Source organism: Haplochromis burtoni, unplaced genomic scaffold, assembly GCF_018398535.1.
Source record: "Haplochromis burtoni strain Fernald_Lab_line unplaced genomic scaffold, NCSU_Asbu1 Contig_416, whole genome shotgun sequence".
Lineage (NCBI taxonomy): Eukaryota > Metazoa > Chordata > Actinopteri > Cichliformes > Cichlidae > Haplochromis > Haplochromis burtoni.
The window spans coordinates 76,415-94,841 of record NW_024582777.1 but is presented as its reverse complement, the minus strand read 5'-3'; the positions used below and the strand labels follow the sequence as shown (position 1 = coordinate 94,841).

General features: G+C 38.2%; 1 protein-coding gene across 1 annotated transcript in view; it reads right to left on the bottom strand.

Annotated features, from left to right (window-relative positions):
• LOC102299992 (potassium voltage-gated channel subfamily H member 5) overlaps window positions 1-18,427 on the bottom strand; it is a 189,377-nt gene that overhangs the window by 142,175 nt on the left and 28,775 nt on the right. Inside the window, exons 6-7 of the mRNA XM_005949612.3 lie at window positions 7,014-7,171; window positions 5,539-5,810 (exon numbers count right to left, since the gene is read on the bottom strand). Coding sequence (XP_005949674.2) covers window positions 5,539-5,810; window positions 7,014-7,171 — 430 coding nt within the window. The remainder of the gene's footprint in view (window positions 1-5,538; window positions 5,811-7,013; window positions 7,172-18,427) is intronic.

Sequence of the window (18,427 nt, the reverse complement as noted above, 5' to 3'; positions counted from 1 at the left end):
GATGTCAGGCGGGCTGGTGTGAGTATTTCAGACATGTTGATGTACTGCGATTTCCCCGCACAGCCATCTCCAGGCTTTACAGGGAATGGTCTGGCAGAAGAGATTGGCCAGACTACTGTGAGCTGATAGGAAGGAAACAGTAAAAAATTAACCACTCGTTACAAAAAAGTTATGCAGAAGAGCATTACTGAAAGCACAACACATCTGACCTTGAAGCAGATGGGCTACAGTGACAGAAGACCACATCTAGCAGCTAACTGCAAGAAACTAAGGCTACATTTTGCACAAACTGGCCAAAATTAGACAACAGAAGACTGAAAAACAAGGCACTCCAATGGCCTCCACAGCCACCAGATCTCAGCCCAGTAGAGCATTCTTGGGTTGTGCTTGAAAGGGACAATTTGGATGAGCAGCAGTGACACAAAACTGAATGTATGTATTTCAAACCTTGAAATACAAACCTTGGACAGTGTGTTACTGTATTTGCTCTTTCATACATATTTAAATATGTATGAAAGTTTGAAGTAATTTGACTGAAAACTCTAATACAGTGCTGGAAAATATTCCAGAAAGTGCGCGAAATAGAGCTGTGACTGACAAAAAACTACTTTACAAACACCATGTTTGTCACGGTACTGGGTCGTGTGACCCAGTGTTTGAGTTTTATGTATTTTTTGTATTCATTTCCAATCTAGTTAAATTCTAGGTTGCTGTTCAGACCTTAGTTATTTCTGTCATCTCCGCCTGTACTCAGTGTCCCTGGTTCCTGCGTCTACGTTTCATGTCTATGCGGTTAAGTTCATGTCATGTTTCATGTCTTTGTGTGGTTATGTTAAGTTCATGTCATGTTTTATCTCCATGTCTATGTCTCCGTGTTTCCTGTTTTATTTTGTAAGAGTCTGGTGTTCTTTGTTCATTGTAGTTAGTGTTACTCTCCCCTGTATTGTCATTATGTTTCATTCGAGTCAGCTGTGTTCTCATGTGTCTCCACTTCCCCTGATCACCTCAGTCTTCCTTTGTTCGTTGTCGTGTCGTCTGTGTACTTCCCCCTTGGTCAAGTTAAGTGTTTTTCAGGATTGTGTGCAGTTCATGTTTGCCATTTGGTTTATGTTGTTTTTCATGCAGCCGCACGATGAGGTTCCGTGCAGGTCATGTTCATGTCTCTTTCGTCACGCCACTTGGTTCACAGTTTCCATGCATCTGCACAGCATTCTGTTCACAGTGATCATAGTTATGCCTTTCAGTCAGGTTCGTGTTTTTCCAGTTTAGGTTTTTGGTTAGTTGCAGTCTCTGTCCCTGTTATGTTTTGTCTACTCCCTTCTGCATCAGCCCAAATAAAGGCTCGCTTTCAGTTTAAGTTCACTCCGGTCTCCTCGCCTGTGTTCGCGCCTGGGTCCACCACACACACTCTCCACACGGTCTGCCCCCGCTAGCCGTGACAATGTTGCCCTCAACAAGACTTAAAACTAATGATTACAATGATAAACTCGACAAAAATGCTGAACTACAGCCACAGTGTTCTAAAGACACACATAACTTATTTGCACAGGATAAAAAAAAGAGCGACCGTAATTAAATTGTTCTAGCATAAAAGATGTGATAAATAATGTACAGCAGCTTTTCCCTAAGGCAGTTGTGTCTACAGAAAAAAACTATTTCTTGCCAAGTGAAACAACTGCAAAATACAAGACAGGTACAAGATTCCTGATTCGAGTTGTGTAAAATATTGTGGTTGTGATAACACTTATGAGTTCTTAAGATTTGTGACTTGTACAACGAGAGAGATTTCACTTAAAGGTGTAATTTTGAGAAACATAATCATAGAAAACACTACTCACACTGCTGTTGACAATGTGAATGCCTATTTTAGAGGTCGTAGCTAAAGTAACTATTTGACCTTTCTACCTAAACTGTTCTGTTTGTCATTCCCCTGACAAAGCCTCCAGGGGACTGCTTGATAGAAAAAGAACACGGTGTAAGAATCTGTATTTGCAGTTTTGCAGACTGTGCGTACACTTAAATAATTGATGACCTGAAAGTAACTTTTCCTCCAGGATATAGACATTGTTACACAAGCCCCATCAGGCCAGCAGAAGCATCAAGAATTCCAAACAGAAATGCTTTTGCAATACAATTTAGGAGGGGAGAACTCATCTTCCTCAAAAACACTGAAAGGTTTTAAAAGAGAAACCACTGAACAAACAGGATCAAACAGATTGTTTATACCACTCAAATGGATAATAAATTGTGCCAAGCAGGCAGAGTCTTCATGGAGTTTTGGCAAACTGAAAACTGGCTTTAAAAGTTGTACGTGACACGTATGAGGAAAACTGCCAAATGCTTTAATGAAAGATATGAAAACAAGCGAACACTTAAAAATAATCATTGGCCACATGATGTCTGCTTTTGGACTAATTGCTTAGTTTCACAGATTTTATCCTATACTTTGACTCCAAGTGGTAGTCCACAGTGCATTATTGCCCATTTGTTCTACTTATCTCAGTAATAAATAGAAACGCAAACTAGATTATGTCAGCCTGATAGCATAGAAAATCAAACTTGCCAACATGTGGATAGCATTGCAAAAGGGTTATTTTAATCCAAGCAATTAGCTTTTCTAATATTGTGGTGCTTTATAAAACAGCATGTGAAAATTTGAGTCTCATTGAAGCTTAACAGACTCAACTCCTGTCTAACCACTGCCACCGCCTCATGTTAACATTTATTCATGCATTTATTCCACCTCTTTTAGGCGGAAACATCCCCCACCTTTTTTGTGCACATTAACTATAAAATTTGGTGATAATGAACCTGCTACTTTGTGGGTGCTGTTTTCATCCACAATTTGTGAATCAACAGTGGATTTTAAATCAAACAACTGATATGTGATTGAAGTGTTAGACTTTCAACTTTAATTCAATGGGTTTCACAGAGATTTTGTGGTAACTGTTTAGGAATAGCTACCATTTCCCCCATTTTCAGAGGCTCAAAGTAATTTTTGTAAAATCCCTTGAATTAAGGCTGAAAGGCTACACTTCAATCACATGCTGATTTAAAGTCCACTGCAGTGGTGCATAAAAATTGTCTTTGCCCAACAGGTTGTGGATGTAACTGTACGGGAGTGATATTGACTTATAATGGCCCTTTACTGGACAGATAACATTTGAAACTGGAGTCCTGATCCATTCGAACTAGTGGAGCCATGATCCTGTCTGCAGGTTCATATCAACAAATGCTCCATCATATCCTCCCTCCATATCAGACAAAACAAAAAACAAAAACATCTGCCAGTCAAGGCAGATGGCTGCTCCTCCGTAAGCCTGGTTCTGCCAGAGGTTTCTTCCTGTTAAAGGGAGTTTTTCCTTTCCACTGTCACCAAGTGCTTGTTCATACAAGGTTGTGTGATTGTTGGGGTTTCCTTTCTTTTATTATCAGGTCTTAAGGAGACTGTTTTTGTTATTTGTTGTTTCAATAAAACTGAACTGACTTCTACTTTCTAAAGTCTTGTATTCACACATAAAATGCACAGTGTAAGAAGATCCTGACTTATCTTCAGATAAATCCCAGGACCAGTTCTTAAGGTTACCACACAACTCAGTTACTTTAAGAAATATAACATGTGGGAACATTGTGCTTCATTCCTCTATGTAGTGTCCACCATGAGCCTGTGAAACCGTAACTAATGAGCTATAGTCAGGCTTTGGCAACTTGGGAAAGGTCCAGGGGACAAAGAAGATTCAGAGCAGTGATTCTGTTCAACAAGCTGAAGATGAAGCCGGATGAGATTTCCATGTGAGCATTTTTTTTCTCTGAAATGCAGAATAATGGAATTACTTTTTTTTTTTTAAGGAAAAAAAGGACCGTGCCAGGATTTGCCATTCACTGTGAAATATTACATCGCTAAGTCATTTGTTCAGATGATTCTTCGGGTTAACCACAGGGAGCACAATTTTCCATTTTTCATCTCTGCCTCACGCTGCCTTCTATTGTTCTTTTTGGTTATCTCCTGCTTTCATCAGCAGTATGGTGCTTCCAAGCAAAAGCCTTTAATATGTTTAGAGAAACGTTTTCAGCAGCAATTTTCCTGTTAATATTTTCCATTATTTAAATCAACTGTGATATTCTGTTCAATAATAACCTTAAAGCTTGCTGCATATAAACATCATGTGGGATTTGTGAAGAAGTCAATATTAGATACCAAGAATATCATGGTAATGATTAGCAGGGTATGTTAAACCCTGATATAGCCTGTTAAAAACGTAAAAATAGGATATAGAGTGGGTATTGTACTATATTTGTTTTACATTCTAATATAACTAAAGTATGTCAGTCAAAAATGAACTAAACTGGTCCACACAGCTGAGGAAAATATGCTGCCTTACACACAATATACATGACAATAATTAAACCTTATACGGTGCACATGTCAGGTACACACACACACACACACAGGTGAGCAAATTCAATTTCCTTCCAACTACAGTCTCTTGAGACAACAGCAGTCAAACATACAATGAACCTATTTGCACACAGCTGACCAGAATCTATCAAAATATGGACACTTTACGTGGCCCAAAAGCCTAACATCGACAGACAGTCAGGAATCCTTTTGCAACAAAGGCAGGACTGTAAAATTACTGCTTAATTATAATGTTAAATTGCTCTGCGGCAGCTCATATTAAGCCGAAGCACTCATCTGAGTGCACAGTTATGATACTCCAAATGTGGCTTGGCGTGTCCAGAGTTTAGGTAAAAAGTGTCCTCACAAGGGGCACTGATGTTAAAAGTCTGTGAGCGTATACATCAGGGCGAGGTGTGTGTGTGTCTGGTTTGTGTCATGGTTATGAATAACCATGTTTTTTAATCCAAGAATGATCTGCAAATGAGGCCAACACTGGGACATTTCCATGACAACTCCAACATGCTTTTCTCTTGGGCTCTTTTTTTAACATTGTTTTTAACAACGCCTTTAGTCACACGTTTGAATGTTTAAAGCGTCTCAATGCATTTTTTTCTAGCATTTGGCCAGGTGTGATGTGATGTTATCCTTTTGTGATGGGGTGTACCCTAAGCACAAATTTTGACCTTATAAATATCATAAGTCGAAAGTTGGTGTAGTTAAAATGTTAAGTATTCATTGTGGTCCATTCATTGTGAATTCTGAGTGTGATTGCACAAATGTCTGTGCAACAAGAATTTTCAACCTGATTTAGCTGTCAGTAAATTCATTAGTAATTACCTCTTGGATGTCTTAAGTGTTCAACTATATCTTTAATCATTAAAATTACTAGCGTAGAAATAAAGCATTGGACTGACTAACTAACAACACCTGAACCTTTCAAACACCACATATCAAAACTCCATCACGAGCGTTCCTTCAGACAACTTTAATGTCTGCAAAGAATATTACAGCAGCAGAGGACAACTACTGGGTGGAAATGGCCTCCAGTACCATTTCACTGGCTGAAACATCAGCCAATACCCGTTTGCCCCATGAAAATCACCAAAAAGCCCAAACAACACATAGCTCGTACTTACATCCCACCATCATCATGGCCACAGAAAAGATCTTCTCTCCGTCTGTGGTGGGGGCAATGTTTCCAAATCCAATGGTCGTCAAGCTGGTCATGGTGAAATACAGGGACGTGATATACAGAGAATCCTTGCCAGGGCCGCCCTCCCATTCTCCAGAACCGCTGGCATTGTATTGGTAAGGCGATCCAATGCTGATAGCCAGCTGATAAAGCCAACTGTCCATCTTGATGGTGTTGGTGGCTTCATCGATAACTTCGTAGTCTCCGATGCTGTACCTGTTTGGGACAAAATCAGAATTTGAATACATTTAAGTACCTAGTTTAAGTAGTTTAAGTACATTCAGCTAGTCTGACAACTGAACAATTAGATTGAGATTTGAATAAAATATCTTCTTCCCCATTTACTTTCAGCAGCCTTGACTAAATGAGAGATTATATTCTAAGAAAGCTGATTTCAACAAATCTGTAAATGTGCTTAAATATCACCGTCTTCTTTCAAATACATTTATATGTATCAAGTCAAGTCAAGTCAAGTCAAGTTTATTTATAGAGCACATTTAAAAACAACCAAGGCTGACCAAAATGCTGTACAGTAAATACAGATAAAAATACAGGATAACTAAATATCAATTTAGTTATCCTGTTGGCCATTCGCTTACTTTATGTAAGACAATGTGGTGCTCTGGTTAAAAAAAATGCTGCCCAACCCAAATTTAAAGCATGCGGCAGTTCAACATTACAGGTTTAATGTGCAAATATAGTAGGCTTCAAAGAAAATGACAGAAGCAATCACAACTATGATTTAGATGAAGGGAAAACTCTTTAAAAAATATGTAAACCGTTTTTATTCCTTTCATTAATTGGGCGCATAAAATTTGACACTTTTCTTATTTGCTTACAGTAGTGAATAAACAACTTCAGTAAATATTCATTACGGTTATTGAAATCGTTAATCCTTTATCATATGACAAACTTTAGGTGTGTTTATGGACTGTTCACTTTAATCTTAATAAAAATAAACTAATGCACCTTTGGAAGTATACATCAGAAGTATTTAACTAAGTAATTTGAGTGTCTTACAAGAATACAAGAAATGTACAAAAATGACCATGGACTACATTTCAGTGAGCAATACGTTAGAAAAATATTGTTGTGTTAAATGTTCATGATTATGTGAAATTAAGGAACGATTTGAAGTGGGTTTCTGTGCTTTCATGTGGGAACTGTTCCCCTAATCTTGCTATGGGGCAAATTAAATTAGCATATTACTCAATATCATGTGGAAGAAACTAAACAAAGCAGAACAGCAGTGTATGATTTTTAAAACACAGATAGGGACAAGGAAGCAATGAGCATGCATGAGTAATTAGGTGCAGTGAGGTTAGGTAAATCCCTAGAAGAGCCAGCAGCAGCCTTTAGATGTTACTACAAGGGAAGGTTTCTTCAATGACTTTTGAAATCATTTCAAACACAGTGTACCAGATGCAGGCAAGCCAGTGGGCCACCAGTCCAAACACGCAGACCAGGAGGACCAGAACAGCAGCACCATACTCCAGGTAGTGGTCCAATTTTCTGGCCACCCGGCCCAGACGCAGCAGGCGGACCACCTTCAGAGAGCTGAACAGGCTACTGATGCCCTGGGCAGCAGTGAAAGGAGGAAGGAAAAGGGAAAAAAAGAAATATTAGAAATGTAGGAAGGTATGGGGAAGGAGCGGGACGAGAAAAGAGAGAAATTGGTTATTATAATTTGCATCTATGTCAAATCTGTCTTAACAGTGTCATCACAACGGGGGAAATGAAACCCTGAAACACGTGTAGAAATGTTGAGACTGATATTTTGTTGCAACAATACTTTTACATGTAATCAAAACAGGCAGAAAATCGGAGCTGCCCACAGCAGCAATTAAAACTTTTGAAAAAGTTTGTTAGAGACCTTTTATGTGCTTACATAAGAGCTGCACAAGGGAAAATGAATTATGGAGTAAAGAAAACTAATTACAGTGTGCTTTTGTTGTTTTTAGTTTACCTGCAAGTTAATTGTTTCATTCAAAAAGTGCTTTATGTTCACGACTACAAAAATAACCCTACTATCAAGACTTGAACTATCCAAATTAGGATATGTGCAACAACTAAGACGCATCTTTACAACCACATCAAGTAGTAAAGATATTGAGGTGTTCCTATTCATAACAGCAAGCCCAATTTTCATTACTTTACAATATATATCATTAAGCAGCTACCATGTTTGTATTCATTTTCTTGATACTGGTAGATATGGTCAAGCGATTTGCAGCAAAACAAGGGAGACTATTATGTTCTAAGCCGCACTTCAGCATCCATCAAAATTACAGCTAAATGACATTTTGTCATTTAGAAATAAATTGTTGTGCAGCTCAAAGCTCAACGGGGGGGAAACCAGCAAAACTGAGAAAAACACAGAGAAAACATAGTTATTAGCCTCTATAATCCATCATTATCTTTCACAACACAATTAGGAACCTAAACCAGCCAAGAATTTAAATAGAGAATCACATTTAAGATTAATGATTGTAAATGTTTTTCAACATTCTTCAGTAAAGCAGAATAATAGATGCTGGTAAACGCTTGATAAAACGATACACTGAACTGGTTCTCCGGTGTTTGACCATTTGGATTACTACATGTTACTTTTCATACACAGAAACACTAGGATCTCTCTCTTTTTGTGCATCCCAAAGACAAACTATAATATTGAACTAAGGCTGGTTGAAACATATGTTTGGGATGCTTATTTCTCCATAGATTTGTTTTTTATTCTTTTTCTAAAAAGTATTTTTATTACTATTAGTTTAGTAATAAGTTACACTTAGTTACACTGACCCAAGCTTCAATGTAAAAATTATCCCAATGTTTTGTATCCTGTTTACAAGCCCTGAAAATATATTAAAGCTCTGAGTATGTCTGTGGATGTTTCTCTGCTCAAAGCTTTTGTAGACTGGTTCGCTTTGACTGATCTACATACGATTTCAGTATTTAGTCATTTTTTTCATTTACTCCCTTTAATTTATTTGTTGACATGAAATGCTGCTTTAGATATCACAGGTACCTGAAATAAAATTACTTATGTTAGCACATAAAGCAATAAAGAACAACAAGCCTATGCACTAACTACACAACAACAACAACGACTTGTTGCCATCTTATTTTCTGATTGATTGACATGGGTGTTTTTTGGTGAGGGGTTGTTTTACTTGCAAGCACTTTCAGGTTGTAAGCTCTTGTCTTAGAAAATCTGTTTTTTCACCGTTTCTTCCTGCACTAAATGTGACGACAGTATTCTGAAAAAGGATGGTGCAAAATATTTATCATAGCTCTGGTTTTACTTGGCTGTCAACTGTCCAAATGGAGAGTCGGCGAGGCTGTGTCCTGTTGCTACATTAAATAGGTCATGTGATTTGGACACATTGTCGCAGGCATTGACTCCAGCGGGTTAAATCACATTTTTTGGTGTTTATAAAAAATGCTCGATGATGATGACGATGACAGTAGTTATTTTTTTATTTATTTATTTTCTCTCCCCCTCATCAGTATGTGGATGAAAATTGTAGGAATGTTTAGCTTATTTTAGAGTTTAGGAATGTGTTAGATAGGATATAGAATTGTGAGACACTGACACTGCCCTGGATATAAATAAAGGCCTGACTGTGTCATGAACTTAGGAGTAGATTGTAGGAGACCCTCCCCCAGTTGAACTGTGAAAGTAAGACAAAGAGGAGTTAATGCTGAGTGAAAATTCCCCAGAGGATACCTGGGTGGGGGTCTCAACATTTGTAACTGGATAACTGTGGTCTGGAAGGGAGATGGACTTTTATGACTGGCAGGGAGTCACGTACATAGAGACACACACCCACAGTGCTTTAACTGTTACGCACCCACACCCACATGCGTACACAGTCACTCACGTGCACTCACACATACATACTGGTACGCACATACACAGGCACTCACGTACACGTGCATACACACAGAGTTTGGAGCACACCATGGGGGTTTTATGATGGGGTCGCCTCTATAAAGCTGGCTGTAACTAACAAAGGTGAAGATTTTGCAGAGGGACACGCCGGCCTCGTCTTCCCTTCTAGAAGTGCATGCTTAAATGAAGATGAATAAACTACTGAGTCCAGTGCATCTCTGGATGCTCGAGGAATGAAACGAACCGGGGTAAAACTGATTTTGCAGCAAAATACAGCAAAAATAACCGTGTTCCTAATATGAAGTATATGCAACAATCATTTTAATCTCTTAAACAGATGAAGACATGCAGTGTTGCTCAATGTCTGATCCATGAAGACTTCAAGGACCAGAGATGGACTATAGACAGAGTTGAAGATGGACTCCTGGACCTGTTACAGCACTTACAAAGAGAGACCAAACCACTGCAGCCTTAACACCAATGTCAAGCTTCAGTTTATGGATATGCACTGTTGGAAAAAACATCTTAAAAAAACAGTAATATTCCGGCAGCTGGGGCGCCAAAATAATACTGTAAAATAACAGAAAATAACTTACTCATAAAAATACGGTTATTTCCAGTAATGACAATACAGTTTGTTGCCCTAATTTTACATGGGATTTTGCCTTTTTCAAGTGCTTTTAAACATTAAATTAGGAACAATTTAATGTGATTAAACCATGAAATTACCTATAAACAAGGTCAATGAATGCGGCAATATGGATAATAATACTTAATCTTTCAAATAACGGACAAATATTTGTGAAATTATGACGCATTTGTGAATGTATTTTAACAATCTAAATTTGCATATGTACAGACAAATACATTTAAAAAACAAGAAAATTATGTTTTATTACATTGCAGTGATTTTACGGTAATTTACATGTGAAATGTGAAATCACAGTCTATTTATGTGAATTTAATGATATTCTAGAAGAACAGTACAAAACTGTAAAATACACAGTAAAATACTTTTATATTAGGATTTTTATTTTTACAGTGTGCTTTTAGGAAACTACTTCTCTTCTCTTCAGAGGACAGAGTGCTGTGGGTGTGCCTTCCCTACATACTGACTTCCCTAGACTCATCCAGTTCATCCAGCTAAAGGATATTTTGGCCCAGAATCTTACAGGTTCCTCAGCTTTGGTTTGATGCAGAGCAGAAACTGCTCATTTCACAGCACTGAGGAGACTACAGTGAGAATGATGAACACTCCAAACACAGATGCCCATGACAAACCAGAGGACATCAGGTCTACTAGCTGATAGACCAACAGATATTTGTAATTTTTGATTATCAAGACAAACACATAGATTAAAATGAAAGAATTATATCAGTTTAACATAAGGTAACTAAATACACTCAACATTAAAAAAAAGTTTAAATGTCAACAAACATTCTTGTGTTATATTAACATGAGATAACTTGACAAACTTGATAACTTCTTAATTTAACATGTAAAAGTTGTGCAGTTATAAAAAACATAAAGTTGACTAAATATAACTTTACTTCCTGCAACTGATGTACTGTACAGGTTTTTTCACGTCAATCCAATAGGTTATTTTTTCAGTGTATTAGGTCCTGATTATTCAAGACCTTTTATTTGAGGAGAAGGAAATTAAATTAAATTCTCCATTTAACAGGGAGCCAATATAGGAGAAATATTCTCTCTCTTTCTTCTCCCCATCAGCAGTCTCACTGCAGCATTTTGGATCAACTGAAGGCCTTTCAGGGCGTTTTTAGGACAGCCTGATAATAGTGAATTACAGCAGTCCAGTTTAAACGTAATAAATTCACAAACTAGTTTTCAGCATCACTCTGAGACAGTCGTACATATATCTTTAACATGTGGTAATCACACAGCCGAAAACCACTGTAACAGGCTTTTTAATGTCATTGCTGACATGGCCATAAGAGGTACTGCAGTTTTTTCCAGCTGGCTTCAGCCCCAGAGGTTAAGACTAAAGCCCTGATATCACTAGTCTGGGTTCAGTATAAGTGTTAATAATAATGATACTCATAACTGATTCACAGTCTTATTATAGTAAGACGGCATTAGAAAAAAAACTGAGCAGAAAGGCCCGAAGCATCAACAGCACACCATACTTTTAACATCAGCGAATGAGACAAAGTAAATAAATAACACTACGACTCTTTTCAGCCGTGTTATTGTCGGCTTTGCAACACATCACTGCCGAGGCGCCTGAAAGAGAAAGGTCTGTCTAAAAGCAGGAACATGGTTTCAGGGGGTGTGCACGCACTAAAATTCACATGTATACAAAGAAAACAGAACCTGGAGCTCAGTTATTTTTGGTGTCATCCCCACTTAAACTCTAACGAGTCTTTACAGAATTATCACAGTGTGCAGGTGCTTATGCAGCTGAAAACAAAACTGTCTTTGGACGTATCAAATGAAAAATGTGCCGAGAGATCAGCAGTTTTATAGGTTCAATACATACGGTTCCTCAAAAGCTGTAAAATATAAATGAGAGATTAGGCTAGAAATGAAAACAGCTTAAGGCAAATCCTGTCTTAAATTGCATCTCTGTTCGACATTACAAAGCATCAAAAAAAGAAGCACTTGAAGGCGCAACCTTTGCCAGGTAAACACTGCCCACTCTCTGGGCTGTGTTTACCGTTAAGGGTAATAGTATTGTATTGTCTATATATTAATTTTGTTTTATTTATTGTGTTTTAAACGTACTTTAAGAACTTTGTAGCGCAGTAAAAATCAGATAAAGATCAGATGTGAAAAGGCAGTAGAATTTAAGAATAATTTTGAAGGCAAGACATTTCATGAAAGTTTGACTTTATTGACCTTGAAGAGGTCGGAGGTCCAAAGTATCGTGATATTTAGAATCTTCATATATCATTCTCTGTATGCCTAAATGTCAATACAAACAGTGGCAGTACGAAACATGGTTTTAAATAGCTCTACAGAGCATTATTATCTTGTTGACCTTCAGATCCATATTGTAGGAGAGGTCAGAGGTCAAATGTGAACTGACATTTAAAAACTTTATACAGTAGACACCACACTTGGAAGAATCATAGTTTCTAAGTTAGAAGGTATTTTGTCAATTTTCCACCAATAAATCATTAAGTTGACCTTGACGATCTTGGTGGATGTGATTATTTACATGACTCCACTCTATACGTCTACAAAGTTTTATCAGAATTCATTCAAAACCTTTTGAGCTGTTGTGTTTGCAGCCAGAATTACAGAAACGCACACGGTAGCAAAAACATTAACACCTTGGTGGAAGTAATAAGTCAGTTTATGTAGTATGAACTTCTTTCAAACTTGAACGTATAATAATATGAGTCAGTGGAGTGTAAGCTGATATTGCTCCATTACTAAACAGCATATTGCTGATAAGTAACTATTGCATATGCAACAGAAGAGATGGCAACTAGTCCATACGTTGGTCAACATTATGACATCATCCAATGATTTTCATTCAGCTAGTGAGTAAGCTCCCTCTGCTACCAGTGTTTGTCTTCTAAATAGATTCCTTTATATTTTCTTTATGTCAAAAATCTACACATACCCAGTGAGCAGAGAACAAGGCTCATAAAAATAAACATAAGTCATTCATTCTTCTTAACAACAGGAGTAGCAGCCAGGACCCCGGAGGCTTCTGCACGCTCTGCACAAAGTGTTTTAACACAGTTAACAAAGCTGAGTATTCAGAGCAGCAGGGGCCAACACTGTACAGCCCCTAGCTAAATATTTACAACATTAGAAAATAAAAATTCTCAACTTTGAAGCAAAAAGATGGAACAGAAGACGGGGGCCAGAGCCAGGAGGGTTATCTAAGGATGTTATGTAATAAAGAGGGAGATTGCTGAGCAGACGAGCTGCAGTTTTCTGTGAGCCTTCACCTCCATCCTGACATCAGCATTCAACCTCAGTTTCCCCGTCTGCAGCTGGAAGCCAGCTCACTTGACTCCCTCGTTTTACTCTGACCTGAGTAGAAGACCAGAGCTTTGCTCTTTAGCTTTACAGTAAAACATTATTTCACCCTGACTGAAAGCCTGACAGCATCACTAGACTGATATTCATATTCATGTATGTTTTCCAGGAGATTTTTTTCCCCCCAATTCAGTACAACAGTTATCGGAAACCATCTGAAAAAGTCTTTAAAAACAAATTGACAAATGCACCTTGGGTACAAATGAGATAGACTTGCTTACTAATTCTTTCCAGTAACGTTATTAGATTAACAGCTTTCAATTAGCCTGACAGGAAGTAATCTGGCATTTAATCATTGAGGGGAAAGGAAGTGACCAGGGAGCTAAAAGTGCAGTGAAACTGACTCAACTAAATATGTCCAAAAAATGCTGTTTGTTGCCTGTATGATCCAGGTAGCAGATGCATATGGTAGCTACAGTGGAAGAAACTAACTGAGAATATGTGAGTAAGAGAGAAAGTAGAAAGTAGAACTACTTTTATATGTTACGTGCTTTATAAATAAGGATACCTGAGAGAACGAGGCATGTGAGCTGAATTTAATGTGTTGCAAATCTCCCTTTATATATATATACACAAGGAAAAACTTTTTAAGTTAATTGTATCGTTTGGGTTAAAACAGTGTGCTATGCAAATAGTGACATATGGGATGTATCGGGGGGGAAAATAGTATTTATCAGCATTTGATTCTATCCATTGTTTTTCTTAACTACTTGTCTAGTCAAAGGTTAGGGAGGTGCAGGAGTCCATCTCATTACTATGGCAACAGGACCTAATTCATACAACAAAACGAAATGAAAATTTCAGATTTTACTAAAGATTACACATCCTATCACGTATCGTACAGCATATGGGGATCTTCCTACAAGTTCACTACAGCGTGTTCAGCTCTGAGTCTGAGCTGCATCTTTAGTTGGAACCTCCTCTCCCATCAAAGCCGAAGTGTGAGCTGCTTCACACCCTAGCACCAGTTTTAGATCCAGCTCTTGTCGCAACAGTCCTGGTGCCAGAAATTACAATACCTCAGGCTCTCACACACGCTTCCAAAATACTAAAAGCACTGGCTGCACCACACATAAGGATGAATCTGTGTCTGTGCTCATCTTCAAGGCAGTGATAGAGAAACATTTTATGTCACTACTATTGCTGTTGAAGAATCATTTTAATATTGAGTTCTTTGTTAACTTGGCCTGGTCTTCACTGGACCAAGAAGGTCAAGGCTGCAACTTCAACTTAACTCCTGCTGCAGGTTTTGAGTCACTCTCTCACGCCACAATCCCAGGCAGCCCTCTGCAGCCCTCCCCACCTCTCCTCTCTGCAGGCGCAGCTTCAAAGGCCTCCCCAAGGACTCGGACAGCTCCCAGCTCATATGTAAATGCCTCTAAATTAAGCAGCCACAGGACAGAGCAGCGCAGATGAAAAGAGCATGAGTCAAGAGCAAGCAACGCATGTAAAATCATGGCTCATAAGCACCTGTTTATCAAAAGAAAGCATGGCGAAGAGAGACGGAGTACAGGCAGAAATTATGTGTCCATCGGGAAGCTCTTTTTCACAGTGCGGGCTTTTTCTTTTATTATTTCCACAGCTCAGGACACATTGTTGAGTATTCCTCACAGCGCTGGGAGCTTAGTGTGTTGTCAGGGTTTAATGCGACAAGCATTAAAACTCAAAATTGTTGTAAAATCTCATGATTCGACTGTGTTTTCAATTGCCCCTTCATGCAAAACAGGAACCAAAACGCAAAATCCTCTCCAAGCAGCCAAAAAAGAATGAAAAAAATATTTTTATATGGGTTTTGATCCCATATAATGTTTGATTTAACATTAAAACATGAGAGAAAATGTGAAAGTAAATATCTTTCCCATATCCTAGTACCCCAAAATAGCTCCAATAACAACATATACAATTCATATCTTCAGATATAGAAAGTGAGGAGACACAACACCAAAACAAATTAGCAAAAAATTAGAACAAATAATTAGAGGGCATCTTCATCACCAGTTTTGTTTTGCATCTGTTTCAAAATGGCTCAGTGTTGTACATCATTTTGGTCAGAAACTATGTCAGAGGTTAACCCTGCTAACCAGGCATGCTATAGCTAGTAAAATGTGATTTCTGTTCATTTTATATAATGCATTAACTTGCACTACAATTTTTCCCACAGCTAGTACCTGTTACATTTCTGCTCATACAGTAGGGGTCAATCTAAAACACAGTCACCAACAGATAATGCAGAGAGTGCAACACATCAACAGTTTTCTTTCGTCAAACCAGTGGTGACAACAGGAAAAGACTGAGGTGAGGTATTTAACAGTTAACTGAGGGCCACCATAACTCACATACACATACTTTCTTTTGGCTATTCCACTGAGGTTGAGAGAAGATGGCCGGTCGGTGTTGAACAGAATGAGTCAGCGAGCCGCTGATGGAATTTTATGCTTTCCAAAATAAATGAGAAGCAAATCATTTTTCACATATTTTTTTCACTGCTGTGCCAAAATGTATTAAACCTATAAATGGAGAAATGCATTTTTTGAACCAGCTGTACTTTTCCTGCCATCGCATATCTAAAGGTCTGCTCTCTCCGTTCCGTGCTGAATTCACACAATGCAAAACAGAAAGAACGGGACGGGCTCTGATCGTGCACTATTAATGTGATCCAAATCTTTAATGAGTTCTTCATGTGCTCATGACCTAACTTTACACAAACTGTCAAAAAACTGTTGTTGTAGTTTTTATTGCAGTCTTGCTGACAGACAACTGATCAAATAAACACTTTCAACCTTAAATAAGAAACAGGTTATGAAATCTCTGGAGAATCCCTCCATTTTTCCAATTCCTAACACAATTACAGGCCTGATAAGGAGTTTTTATGTGATGTTATCAGTGTTAAAGTCATGTTTTCAAAGCTTCGCAGCCATTTTGACACAGACTTGTTTACACTTGTGTAGTTTATATTGCCAGGTGGGTGATAGCTTACAGCTATCATTAATTTTCACACATCTCACACTTGTGATGACAACTGAGAGGATGACTGAATGGCTTTTCCACAACTCAGAGTATGATATACTGTAATACACTGTATTAAATATTAACATAAGATAGTTTAGACAGAACAATGTTATAACCTCACCATTCAATCGTTATCTAGAGCAAAGATGTGGCTGTACACTGTGCAGCAAGTATGCTCAGGATCGAATCAAAATAGATATGTTTTTTTTCTTATTCTACTGTCTGGTTTTCAAGAATGGCAAATGAAAACAATGCTATGATGTCCAAGTGAAGTTGAACTTTGACCTGTTGATTATCTATGTTAACTTGTGATTATAATCTGCGAACTAAAATGTGTAAAACTAAATTTACAATTAACGTATGAACTCCTGAATTATGGATAAAAAAATGACATTTGAACTTTAAACAGCAAAATTTGAATTAATTTAATAGAATCCAGTTCAACTGTATCTATAAAGCACAAATATTATCAACTCTAGAGGTGACAACAGTGGCATAAAGTGATATAAAGTGCCTTGACAGCTCCCTAAAGGCATCTCATATTGAAACCCAACCATCAGACAACCCGCTATAAGCAAGCACTTGGCAACAGCAGGAAGGAAAACCTCCTAATTAACAGGAAGAAACTCTGGCAGGACCATGCTCAGGGAGAAGCGACCATCTGCCACGACTGGTTGGGGATGAGGGAAGGGAGACAGGACAATGGAGATTAATAATAAGCCAGAAATTAAATGCAAAGTGGTGCATTTAATCTTTGTGGCATCTGCATTTGATGCAGAACACCTGATTGTTCTGTAAATAGTTTGAAATGGTTATAATTTTTAGGTAAATAGCTGCAAATAACTTTGTTGTTTGCAAAACTTGTGCACAAGTTTTTAAAATTTACAATTTATATTTGCATTTCAAGTTATGAAAGTGATCCATTAAACATTGTTGTCGTTGTTACAGTAAAAAAAAGAACTTTTGTCTATGCTGATTTTATGTTTTTGTCTGATTTTAGATCAATTGTGTTAATACGGTATGTCAAAATGAAAAAATAACAGTAAATTCAGACATGTGAGGCCAAACGAGCCAAGGTGAAATGTAGAGGTAAAATCAAAAGTAGTCAAAAACAGGCAGTTATATCCTGGACCCCAGAGGGTTAAACATTCTTTTAAAGTAACGCTTTCCTAGTAGTTAGTTACTTTTATAATATTGTAACTCAGTTACTAACTCGATTACTTTTTTTGAAGAAGTAGCTGGTAACTATAATTACTTTTTCAAAGTAACTTGCCCAACACTGCTCATACATAGAATCTCCCACATCTAAACACTGATCTTTGATCACTTCTCTACTACTCCGTACAGTTCTTTCAATAATAACTCATTTACTGCAAGCACATTCATTTCCCACTTTCTGTTATCTTCTTTCAGCTTTACAGTCTCTGTGTTCACACGCAGTGTTAATATCCCCACCCCTAGCTGCATGGCACACAGCTTCCTCCCGGCCCTGTCAGCTTGGCCAGCCATGGCTGTGGCAACATGCACGGCACGCAGAAAGGTCAGGGTGGATTAGACCTTTTTGAGCAGCCGCAGCGCCTGCAGATGCACACTGTGAACTCCCTATGGCCTTCCGGGCTCCTCTGTGACAGCAGGTGGCTTCGGGCCCGTGGGGGGTTCCTCCATGCCTGACTCCCACACTTGCGTATCAAACACCCACTTCAGCACACACGCACAAATCCTCATCCAACACCAACCCTGCTGCAACCTGAGGGAGAGTCAGCACCACTCCTTATGCGAGCGTTACATCATTTTTTCTGCTGCTGTGATTTTACAGTAATAGCCCGACTACTTCACTTGCTCTGTTCATGTTATTGCTGACCTCCATGCATCTTGTGTATGTGTGGGTGTTGCTATTTTTGAGCTACCCATAAC